Source organism: Podarcis erhardii (assembly GCF_964252035.2).
Source record: "Podarcis erhardii genome assembly, chromosome: 5".
Lineage (NCBI taxonomy): Eukaryota > Metazoa > Chordata > Lepidosauria > Squamata > Lacertidae > Podarcis > Podarcis erhardii.
The window spans coordinates 76556947-76569601 of record NC_138509.1 but is presented as its reverse complement, the minus strand read 5'-3'; the positions used below and the strand labels follow the sequence as shown (position 1 = coordinate 76569601).

The 12655-nt window shown below is 43.0% G+C and overlaps 2 protein-coding genes across 7 annotated transcripts in view; one reads left to right on the top strand and one right to left on the bottom strand.

Annotated features, from left to right (window-relative positions):
• Nucleotides 1–12655, top strand: part of CP (ceruloplasmin) — a 324621-nt gene that overhangs the window by 84280 nt on the left and 227686 nt on the right. The gene's annotated exons all lie outside the window — the stretch shown is intronic.
• Nucleotides 3084–12655, bottom strand: part of GYG1 (glycogenin 1) — a 33973-nt gene continuing 24401 nt past the window's right edge. For 4 of the 6 annotated variants that reach the window (XM_081862710.1, XM_081862712.1, XM_081862707.1 and 1 more), the window contains 4 exons: nucleotides 11236–11362; nucleotides 5739–5958; nucleotides 4150–4200; nucleotides 3084–3926 (listed from right to left, as the gene is read on the bottom strand). In XM_081862710.1, coding sequence (XP_081718836.1) covers nucleotides 3741–3926; nucleotides 4150–4200; nucleotides 5739–5958; nucleotides 11236–11362 — 584 coding nt within the window. In that variant the 3' untranslated portion in view covers nucleotides 3084–3740. The remainder of the gene's footprint in view (nucleotides 3927–4149; nucleotides 4201–5738; nucleotides 5959–11235; nucleotides 11363–12655) is intronic. The other 2 variants (XM_081862708.1, XM_081862711.1) reach the window with 1 other exon arrangement.

The following is a 12655-nucleotide window of genomic DNA, read 5'->3' as shown; positions in this document are numbered from 1 at the left end:
CTGTAGCATCTTAACAAGACAGGAACACAATTTTCCCTTGGTAGTACATCAGGCGGGTTATCATCACTGGACCACAGCTCCTGTCATCCCTGACCATCGGCCATACTGGGTGGAGAAGATGGGAGCTTGAGATCAGCATTTCTATAGCTCCCCTGCCCTTGCTGAGATACTATTAAATTATGATGGCAGTTGTTTATTGTGGCAGTCTTCTATGGACACCACAGAAATGGTGAAATCCAACTATGCTAGTGGGACGTGCATGCATCCAGCAAGTAGCCAAAACATTTATAAAAGAGGAAAATAATTTAGTGGTGTTATAGTGACATGGCTCACCTCCCCTACTCCTGAATTTATTAAGTGGCCTCAGGTAAGTTGGGGAAACATTTTGGCCCAATAGACCAGAACTTGTGAATTCTTCACTTTCACAACTTGTCTAGCCTCCTACCACAGAGGCAATGCTAGTTACAGACCTGGTGAAATACAACCCTTGTCTGTGGCGACTGGATGTTACAAATCTGTACGTCTCATTCAGTTTTCTCTGTCTAAGCCAGGCATAGGCAACCTCAGCCCTCCAGATGATTGGGGACTACAATTCCCATCATCCCTGACCACTGGTCCTGTTAGCTAGGAATCATGGGAGTTGTAGTCCCAAAACATCTGGAGGGCAGAGGTTCCCTATGCCTGGTCTAAGCTTTCGTTAAAAAATGGAAGCATTGCTAAAAGCTAGGAATGAGAAAACAAGGCTGAACACTAGTGTGTCACAACAGTAGTTAGGCTGTACGAGTGGTAGTTAAATATGAAGCAGAATGATGTAGTGTTGTTGGCCTAAGATAAATACCAAATACTTTAATGAATGTAGAGCAGAAAATAGACGCTTGAGAGAAGAAACATGGCCTGTCAATAGAGCTTAGTATAGATATACAAGAGAGGTCTGGCAGAAACAAGTATCCAATATAAAGGTGACAAGGAGCGGTAAATCTGCACTTGATAGCCCATTTAAGCAACAGGCACAAACAGTTGTTTAGCTGCATGATTTCTAACTTGTTTAGCTGCATGATTTACTAATTCCATAGTTCTCCTGCTTTATTTTTACCATCCGTGATTGCAGGTGTGGCAGAAATAGGCCGCTTCTGAAAGGATTGAATGTAGAAGTAGAAGCTCAGAAGTGCTTTCTAGTTTAAAACTACCACCATCCATTGTGATTTTGCTATTTGTGTTTAAAAAATTGAATTAGTCACTTTCCCGCCGTCTTAATCTATAAAGGATTGGAGTAGTTGTTTACAGTTTTGTGAAAGTTTTGCTTGCCGTCTTTGGACATTCATCACTCTCAAACTACTTAAATAGAGAAGGTAGATTCAAAGGCTATTTTTAGTTTCTATTTACTGAATCATTGCTTCTTTTACCAAAAGTGTTTGCATCCGTCTGCTTGGCAGAGTTACCCTGCAGTCTGCTTGCTTCAACACACACACACACACACACACACACACACACACTGCCTTTTCTGCAGCCACCTACAACAATCTCTGCTCTTTCAGCTGCGGGCATCATTAGAATAGCCCTACCACACTACCTAACAGTTTGAAAGCACGTCAAAGTGCAAGTACATAAATAGGTACTGCCCCTGCGGGAAGGTAAACAGCGTTTCCGTGCGCTGCTCTGGTTCGCCAGAAGCAGCTTAGTCATGATGGCCACATGACCTGGAAGCTGTACGCCGGCTCCCTCACCAATAAAGCGAGATGAGCACCGCAACCCCAGAGTCAGCCACGACTGGACCTAATGGTCAGGGGTCCCTTTACCACACTACAGCTATGAGGAAATTACTAAATGCAAATGGAACTGGTTTCCCCTGCATTATGGTCCAAGTTTGTTTTTGTTGAGGAGTCACTCATACCACCCCAGGCAAGGACATTTTTTCCTAACAAAAAGTATTTCTAAACTTAATACATTTGAACTGGTAAGGCAGTTACAGGGTTTCATTTCTGTTCCTGTTTCATTTAAATGCCTGAGCATGTATTTATAGTAGTTACAGTTTTGTCCTGGAGTTCAACAGATTCCTTCCCTGCCTTAAAACAACATGCCTCTTGAATAATGCTACTAGGAGAAAAAGCAAAATTAGAACTGGAGTCCTTAATATGGTGCTTGATGGTTTCTCACTATTGAGAGAGAGCTTCTTCCTACCTCAGGAATGTACGGTATTTCTGAACCTGAACACTTTCAGAATGAGCAAACAGCCTGCTAGTGGGAAGTACTATATAACAACTTGCACTTTTCTGTATTTGGCAACAATACAGTGGCTTTCTGGAAACACTGCACTTTGCAATAATGTACAGGGACATGTTATAGCTGGATGAATGTAGTTCAGAGTGCTGCAGCGTGCAAGATTTGATTCTTAATAGATATGACTTCTAAAGGCAGCTTTACATATGACCACCCTTCTGAGCCATTCATGTAGTTGTGCAGTGTTAAACACTTATTTTTAATTATATAATCAGGCATTTTAATGGTGCACTAAAATTAACCCAGGCTAACAGCCCACAGAATAGAAACAAGTCTGGTTCATGTATATATACACGCTTCATAAAGCCTTGTTTGCACCACTACTCTGTTGACATGAGCGAGGAGTATATTGAGAGAAATATATTCACTTCCATGAAAGGATGGCTGTTAGACAGGTCCTTCGTTGGCTAGGTGTCCGACAGCATTTGTGTAAACACTTTGACCACACCTTTATGGCAGCCATTGTTTTCTTAAACCAGAAATTTAGTTCTGTTTTAGATGAACTACAGAAGAGAACCCAATGGAACTCGAAGACACTTCCCATTCTCCTCCGTACCATATGCCACACCTATGATCTTACCATTACTATTTACCATACTTAAGCGGAACACAGAACCAGTTTTAGCCCAGCAAAAATGTAATGCCGGAACAGCCCCTATAGCAGATGCTTTTCAGTAATATGTGAGCAAATCTCTTTCATAGGCTCTGCTCTGAAAGCTTATGCTGATATCACAGCCTACAGCTGTTTAGCAGTAGGCTTGAGGGGGCAGTTTTTACTGCCACTTGACAAAAGTTGAGCAGTGCTATAGGTTTTACCATGATTTCTTTTATTGTGCATGTTCAGTGCCATTTTACAGGTTAACAGTTCAAAGGTTTGCTAGTCCCAGAAGTACACAGAACTGAACAAAAGTATCTGCCATGCTATAGGTACTGTGCATAGAAGTCTGGTCAGAAGTCTTCCATAAGGCTGGAATCGACAGAAAAGCAATGTTTTTACACAGATTGCTGCTGCATGTTTTTTGATGTCCTTACTGTAAGGCCCCTTCACTGTAGCTGCCTTAACCTCTAGTCTTTATTTTTACATAGCAAGCAAAACATGATGGTTGGGGGTTTTTTTTGGGGGGGGGGTGAAAGGAAGAGGTAAAGCACAACAGTCCTATAGGTGTAAGCCTGGAGTATCACGCCAGTCCAGTGTCCTGTTCCCAACAAGTTCTTTTACAGGTTTTGTGCAAGAGGAGAAGATCTGGCTACTGGACACATGATTGGCACAAGGATAAGGATTCATACTTAGAACAACAGCTTTTGCTCAGTTCTTACCTGCGGTACTGCCAACAGCCTTCAGCTGAGCAGTGGGCAAAGCTGCTAGCAAGTTTAATTTGACCCTATCTGACTTTCCTAGTTGCTATAGCTGTGAAACACGTCCTTGTATTGCTGTTGTCTGTAGAGCAGATACAAGTGCGTCTCTACTGGAGGTAGGTGTCAAGTTTTTTCTTGATGTTGTCGAAGCTGTCTGCTCCCATGTAGTCAGCCTGGCCCTGCTCCCACCTCTCTTTGCGCTCTTCTGAGGATATAGCTGGCGGTGACGGCGGCGAGTTTGGCACGGCTGCAGATGAAAGTGACAAGTTGGACACGGCCTCCGCTACCTCTTCCTGAAAAGAGAGAAGAATGAGTGGGAGAGGTACCACTGCATTGTTGTAAGAAGGGGTAAGGCGTAAAGCGACAGAGCAGCGGGTAGGAAAACCAACGAGAGATTCCCATGCAAAGCAGCAAGCACCATTTACACAATGAAGGAGCTGTAAAATAATGAAGGGCATATCCAAGTCAACGAGACAGCAGATGGGTAGTTTAGCAACAGGTGTAAGTTCTTCATACCTCTCTGCAGAAGCCACAAGAGAAAGCCAGTGTATAGACCAAGCCCGATAGCTGCAACAGTTCATTAGAAAGGTGAAATAGGGGAAACAGAAAGCATAGCTAAAGAACAGATCTTTCTGCAACCCAAAGGTACTGCACTTAACTACTGTTTTCTGTATACCAAGCTTAAGTGTTCAAAGCTGCACTGCATGCATGAGAAGAAGCCAAGTAGTTTTGGCTAGCTAAGACAGGGAAAGCCTAGAGTCATGACAGTTCTAGCTTATCATTATTGAGAATCTGTAGGTACACCTTTCTAGTTTTATTACAATACAAAAATCCAAGATGGCAGGTACAACCCCACCATTTAGAGATAAGCAGATCAACTGCCACTTCTGTGTTCGCATAAGGGAGCTGATAAAAAATTGCAAGCACATCCGCATGAAAATCACTTTTTGACAAGTTTGCATATGTGGTGCTGCCAAGCACTGCAAACAACTTGAAGTGTCTGGAGGTTTCACACACGAGTCCTAAGCCACCTAAGTTTGAATCTTGCCGAATCTGGATGTTTAAAGGGCAATTTGGATGTCTACTAATTTCACTTCCAAAGTACACAAATGAGTGTTAAGAGGCAGAAAACCTGCTAGATCTGAAGTTAAAGAGGAAAAATCCATTGGTATACAGAATCAAATGATGACTACTGGAGATGCAGGGTTGTATCCACCATTATTCACATTCCAGGTATGCCTACTGAAATTAATGGCCATGACTTAACTTGGGTCCATTTGTTTCAAAGGGTCTGCCATTGAGTACAACCTAATTGGATACAACCCATGGTGCTCTGGACCACACCTAACTTGCTTATAGAATGTTAAGTAGCAGTTAGAAAGTGTTACCACCAAGCACTGTGCACGTATGATTAACAGAGTTTTCAGTAAGCATTTTGTAATGATCCATGCCAAACAATTCAGTCTAGTGAATTTCATATGGTTCAGGCCAGTCACCATATAAGAGCTCTCCAAATTGCAACAATGCAGTGTCAAGACAGCAGTTGCAGCCATCCGATCTACACCAATTTGTCTACACAGTCCAAAAATAATACAGCTGAATCTTGAAGATTCAAGGCTTACTATATTAACATTCAATCCTACTTTATGTTCATGCTTCCTGACCCCCTTTTCTTTAACAACCTTGTTAGCAAAAACTAGTATTAAACTGTAATATCTAGTAATACATTTTAGGGATGTGGGACAAACCTTTAAAGAATCTGGTTACTGATCACTTAATATAGGTAGGCCTGGCCCAGTTACTGTTTAGTTTGCCCATTAGCATGGTCCAGAAGTGTTAAACTTATTCTGGTACCCAACCACTAATTAACAGTTGCGGCTCCAAGCCAGTGTGCTGCATTAATTAAGGAAAAAGCTAACCCATTTTTGCTGAGGTCATTATCCCTAAGTAGCCTTGTGATTGCAGGACTGCAGGCTGTTTTTGTAGCAATCATGCTAGTTTCAGGCCAAGTAATGGCTTTCTCACAAGCGCAAAGAACGTGATCCTCCTACCCCCACAACACAATTCTCCAGTTAAGGCAGGTTAAATACATTAAGGAGACCTACCGCCTTTACACCAGTAGCTGTGTCTTTAACGACACCTTGTTGATGTAGCAATGGCAAGATGTTTGTCACGAAGGTGTCCCACCACATATTGAGAAACTCTGGATGAATCGCTGTGGGATCTTGAGCATCTTCTTTGACACTTTTTGCTTTGGAGTCATACGCGTAGTTCCACGGTTTCAGTCTTCCCAGGAAGTGAACCACTTTAGCATTTGTCCCAAACCTACAAAATCATAGAATTTTAAGAGTTGGAAGGCAGCTGTCAGGAGAAGCTCTGCTTGATGGTTGGGCTGCAGAAGGGAGCACTTTGTCATGGCTCCTCCACTCAGGAGTAAGCATACCTAATCCATTCTACAAAAAAAGCAACTAACCTTTGTAAGCTGCTTTAAATTGATTTGATTTTTTTTTTCAAGTATACCAAGACTAGAACTTCATTTTGTATGCATTAAATACAACAAACAATAGTAGCTGTTGTAACACCACCAGAAAGCCACCACTACTGGGATTTCATATAAGTATTAGGGCAATTGCTCAGCAGGAAACCCCATATGAAGCAAGAGGCTGCATCTCACCATTTGAAGCAGGTGAGATTTGGCACAATTCAGTGCCAATAGAAACACTGTTCTATGCCCTGTATTAAGTAGCACATAGTCTGCATAATTCATTCTGCTTCAATTTGTCATGTGAATAGCAAAGAGCTATGCAAGACATTAGGGCTCCTGACAACCAAGCCTTCAATTGGCCCCATTCTAGCATCTAAACATTTTGCTAGTGTTCACACCATATAGCATGGCAATATTGATTTGCAGCCTTAGGACTAGAACATTTTTAAAATAAAATGTCGTGGCACTCATCTCGCTATACTGGCCGAGGGAGCCGGTGTTTGTCCACGGACAGTATTTCCGGGTCATGTGGCCTGATCGGCCAGCCCTAGGCTCAGTAGAGCCTTAAATCCCTAAAATGCTGGCTTTTATACCAAGTTTTGCACATTTCCTGTGCTTCCACAGCATTACACAATAGAACTCCATCTTTATCATATATACAAATATATGAGTGATTAATAGTTTATCTATTCATAAGCAAAACTGAAACAACCTGAGACAACATGGGGTGGGTGGTTGTTTTTTGCAAGTCTGTGGCTGCCTAGTTATGTAGAAGAAGTTCAAAGAGACTAAAGTGTAAGGGGACCAACAAGGATCTGTGAGCTTCCAGAACTTAACACAATTTTCATTCGGTTTAGTCTAGAGAAAATTCTAGTATGCCCCATTGTAAGGATGTGGAAAATATCTGGTCCCCATAGACTTCCCCCAAGTTGGAAGTGAGAGCTGCCCATCAAAAACAATGGAGGAATGTAGCATTTTAGCACAGCAATTACTGTGCTAAATGGACAGCAGCATGTCCATTGAGACAGTTCAAGCACTGCAACTGCATGCTAGCCAATATAGCACAAAGTTCATGCATGCAACCAAGTGCTGAATTGGGTCTGGTAGAGAGTCTTGACAAGTGGATTTGAGGGCAAAAATCCAAACCAGGTTTAGCCACATCTCTAACCTCCAATATGAGGCTATGTTAGCCGGGCTCGGGGCGGCTAACACCAGTAAAATTACAGTAAAAACATAATAGGGAAAAAAACCCCAATTTAAAATACAGGTTAAAATGCAATTTAAAATGCAGCCTCATCAAAACCATAAGGGGAGGGAAACATAAGGGTCAGACTAAGTCCAAACCAAAGGCCAGTTGGAACAGCTCTGTCTTGCAGGGCCTGCGGAAAGATGTCAAGTCCTGCAGAGCCCTGGTCTCTTGTGACAGAGTGTTCCACCAAGTCGGGGCCAGTACTGAAAAGGCCCTGGCCCTAGTTGAGACCAATCTAACCACCTTGCGACCTGGGACCTCCAAAATGTTACTGTTATTTTATTGCAGGCCAAAGAGACAACACCCATTACAGGCTGAAATTTTAGGTGTGTCTCATTGACACACGATCATCAACACATGGGTCCTTTTGGACCAGAGAACAGGGGGAATAATAGACCTCCCCCAATGCAAAATGGTCACTGCTATTATTGCAATGATCTGACGGAGGTCCCCAACTTTTCCTTTCTACTAGCAAAGCTGGGTGGGTAAATTGCCTGCTTGGAAGCAAACCAAGGCCACCCAGAAAAGAGGTGATGATTTCTACATAAAATCAGATGACTTCCTAGGTGTTCAAAAATACAGGTTTTATAGGGCTTGGTGAGTTTCCAAGATCTACAGAATATTGAGGATATGGAGGTAAGAAAAATACTATTTTTTTTGTGAGCAAATGTATTTATCCATATAAATTTGTGTCTGAAGATCTTACGGCAGTTAGCAGCAGAAAAATACAAAAATACCTATCCCAATGCCTGTCTTTGGGAAGGAAACAAGATGTTCAGTGGACCTGAAGTCAGGCAGAGCAAGTCTGGAGGTCAAGTCTAGGGTCAAGAGCTGTTAAGCCACTGAGTGTTGAAGCTTTCGGTTGAATGTAAAAAGAAAAAAGGGAGAGGGAATGGAAGGAATTTGCCTGCTTGAGCCCATGGCTGCTTATAGTATCACGGGAGGCAAGAATGGGAAGAAGAATGCATATTCCAAGGTTAACACTCTTTCCCCCAGCAACAATACAAGCAGAGAGGCTTGTTCCTGAGTGCTTTTGTTCTAAAGCATAATGAGGAAAGGTTTAGGGCTAGATGGAAGGGAAAAGATGTCCTCTGCAAAACCCGTGCAGTAATATACAGGACACCTTTTCCAGGTTAAAGTACCGAAAAAGAAGAAATGAAATGTTATTTAAAAAGGCTTTTCAATTTTGACCTCTCATCTCTAAGTTGCTTTGGTCGTTTCACATGACAGTTTGCATCTGGGTTATTTCTATAGTTTTCATAGTTCACTGGTCTAGGAGATACTTGAATAATAGTTGACCATAAACCTGGCGAGCTCTTGTATGGAAGCCTCATTTACTTCAATAATTTTACTATAGGGAGTTAGGCCTGCAGCTGCTTGTAGATTCTGGATGAAATTATTATATCCTCCCTTGTTGACTTCCAGCAGAGTTATAGAATGATTTGGAGAATCTCTCTCTTTCCCTCCCCCTCTCTCTCTGTGTATACACTGACTAGCCAAAGTCAAGCTCAGAGCAATGGAGGGGCAGAGACCAAACTAAAAAGGCAGCCTATTGGTGTATGTGGGAAGATTGAATGTGCTGTTAGGTATACATCAGGTCAACTTAGTAGGATTCTAATGGGCAACTCATTTGCCGAGTAACATGCATTCTAGGCCTGCCGTATAGTAATTTGATCCCATTTGTCCACTGCCAACGGCCTTTTCGCCTGAGCAAAATGCTAAGTTAGCTACCTGAACCTATTTGGAACCCTGACATCACTGCTTGAAGGATTTTATTTAAGAGGCTGAGGTTTGCACCTGTTTTTGATAAATCCCCTTTTCCATTCTAAAAAGCCAGCAGATTAGATGTGATCATAACAGGGTTTAAAATGTCATTCATTCCGTGAGCTATAACTGCTTGGCACAGCTTGAATCCCCTGGGTGGGGACATCTTGTATTCAGATTCATTCTCCCTGAAAGCCACAAGTTTCCCAGAGACTCAGGCTTTCAAGCTGTCACTTGAACGGGCAGAGGAATGGCCTTGGGTCCACCAAAAGCAGAGACAACAAACCTGACCTCAAAACAGAAAGGAGGTGAATCATAGGAACCAGGTATCACATGATTCAAGTAAGTCAACAGCTTAAAGACACAACACCACAATACCATACACTGAGCCAGATATTCTCTCCACCAACCACTCAGTACTATGTATTCATTCCAGTTTGCATGGACTTCCAAGAATAAGTCTTCTAATTTTAACTTGACAGTGCTTCATATGATGCTGCGATCACAAGACATTTTGAACCTGAGCCACCGAACACACTGCTTACGTTAGCTGCTCCACAGAACTCTAGTTACTTGATGTTGCCTGGAGACTCGCTCATACAAATCGCTCATTAACTTCTGGATATATGAGTGGCATGGGTTAAGATATTTACTTAAACCTTACAATTTCCAGGGAAAATTTAAATCTGGACTCTTTACGGCTGGCATCATAAAGAAATAATTTAGGCTACATCTGGGTTGGGAAATAGATACACTATGCTGAATATGTTTTTGACTAAGACCATGTGGTCTGTGGCTCTCGTCAAAGGGACTTAAGGGTACGATCTTATACTCATTTACCTGGGAGTAAATCAACTGAACTAACAGGGCTTACTTCTGAATAGACCCATAGAGGCTGGCACTAAGTTTCAAATTTAGGATGTGACTGTATTATGCATCGTGTCTACTCAAAGGAAACACACACACACTGTGCCTCAGTGTCCAACAGCTCACAATACAATGGTACCTCTGGATACGCACACCTCCGGTTGTATATCCTTCAGGATGTGAACACCGCAAACCCAGAAGTATTTTTCCAGGTTTCGCCACATGCACATGCGCAGAAACGGTTCCGCTGGTTGTGGAAACCTCGGGAGCCAACTGGAGCTCTGGAATGGATCCCATCCGCAACCAGAGGTACCACTGTATTTCCTGAAGTCCTAGACTATCTTAATATTACCTTTTAAAGAAGGCATTCTCATTCCTTTTCCAAAGGATTTTACGGAGTACCCGTATTGCATTTCTGCAGGGACACTGCAATGCCCACTTGCCCGCACGTTCAGAGGTAGCAACTGAACAGAGCCATTTGTTGTTCTAGCCTATTTCCCTCCCAGCAGTGGCTGGGGTTGAAAGCAGGCCTCTCCAATAGTCCTGTTGGCACTCAGTCTCAAGCAAATGTGGACTACATTTGTGGAGGTTTTAGACAATTGGGAAGTATTCAAAAACGGTTTACGTCTTGCATTACTGGTTCTTTCTGTACTGCGACAGTAGGAGGGCTCCTATACTAAGGGTGGGGTGACCACCCCTGGGTCACATCGGATGCAGTTTTAGAATGGGTATTAGCAGCTTTGGAAGGAGCAGGATCATGGGCACCTCCCACATGGACCAGGGGTTTCAACATTCCATGTCATGGATGTAAAGTAGCCACATTGCAGGACCTCCATGCTATGGAGCAACATCAGGACAAGTGCTCAGAACAAAGATCAGGAAGCTAGGTGAAGCAGTATTACAACTCCCATTCTTCCTGGCCACTGGGCTAGGCTGGCTGTGGCCAATAGTTCCCCAGTCCTGCCTTTGAAGTCAAGACATTATATTTGTTGTAAACATGTTGGCCCAGATGGCTGTCGTAAGATAAAGAAGTGGAAAAGACCTCATACAATCCACCCCCAGCTGTAATCAACATAGCTTAGGTATTTAATTTAGAACAGATTGAATCTCTTGCTTGGTGGCACCTTATGAGAACAAGCAGAGACCAGACTGGTCTCCACTTTGGAAACAGCCTTCACATAATATGAACAAGAGAAACCACATATGTAAGTTGATTTTATACATTTTGTCCACTTACGCTTTAAATGCTGGGAGATAGGAGTAGATCGAAATACTGCTTAAGTTGTAAATAAATGGCAGGTGCTTGCTGATGTCTGTAGTTGCCCAACTGCTGAAGAAAGTGTTTAATAAACCCTGGTCCCCACCTGAAAGAGAGACATGATAAGAGTTTAACAGGGGCCATGACAATGCATAATTGAGCAACCCAATAACAACAACTCTAAGTGCTAGTTGTCCCCTTGTCTAATCAAGATGTGTGCAAGCACCAGTGACTCATGAGTTTGTATTCTTGCCTCCAAACTGCTGGCATTTTACCCAAGGCAATTGCTTCAGTGACCTGAGAAGGGGTTGTGTGTGTCATACAGTACGCCTTCAGATTATTTTGCAGTGTGGAAAGCAATACATAGATGTCACAGGGCCTTGTGTGTTGTGCAACTCAGCCTAGCCAATTCTGGAGAGAAGCAAGGCAGCAACTATGATACGGTGGTACCTCTGGTTACAAACTTAATTCATTCCGGAGGTTCGTTCTTAATCTGAAACAGTTCTTAACCTGAGGTACCACTTTAGCTAATGGGGCCTCCCGCGCATGATTTCTGTTCTCATCCTGGGGCAAAGTTCTTAACTCGAGGTACTACTTCCAGGTTAGCAGAGTCTGTAACCCTAGGTACCACTGTACTGTCAAAGTGGTGTATTGCCCTTAAGTGAGGGGTTTTATTTATTTATTTATTTATTCATTCATTCAATTTATATGCCACCCTTTATAATATTGTACACCGCCCTGGGATCTTCTGATAAACACATTACAGAACATCAATGATAAAAACGTAATAAAAAACATACTGACAGACAGTCTAATAATAAAATAGTCATAACAACAGTCCCCCCCCCCCACAGGCCATTGGTTATTTAATAGCCTGGGTAAAGAGAATGTTTTTGCCTGGTACATAAAGACATGTTGTAATGGCACCAGGTGAGCCTCTCTGGGGAGAGCATTCCACAATCTGGGAGCCACCACAGGAAAGGCCAGTTCCTTTGTTGCCACCCTCTGAACCTCTCTAGGATGGGGGACAGAGATGGGCCTCAGATGACAAGTGCAGGGTCTGGGTCAGTTCATACAAGGCAAGGTGATCCTTAAGATATTGAGGTCCTGAGCTCTGTAGGCTTTATAGGCACTTTGAATTGAGTCCAGAAACTCCTGTGTGAGTGTCTGGAGGCGGTTGGAGGATGGATGGCGGCTAACAGATTGAGGTTGAATCCTGACAAGACAGAAGTGCTGTTTTTGGGGGACAGGAGGCGGGCAGGTGTGGAGGATTCCCTGGTCCTGAATGGTGTAACTGTGCCCCTGAAGGACCAGGTGCGCAGCCTGGGAGTCATTTTGGACTCACAGCTGTCCATGGAGGCACAGGTCAAATCTGTGTCCAGGGCAGCTGTTTACCAGC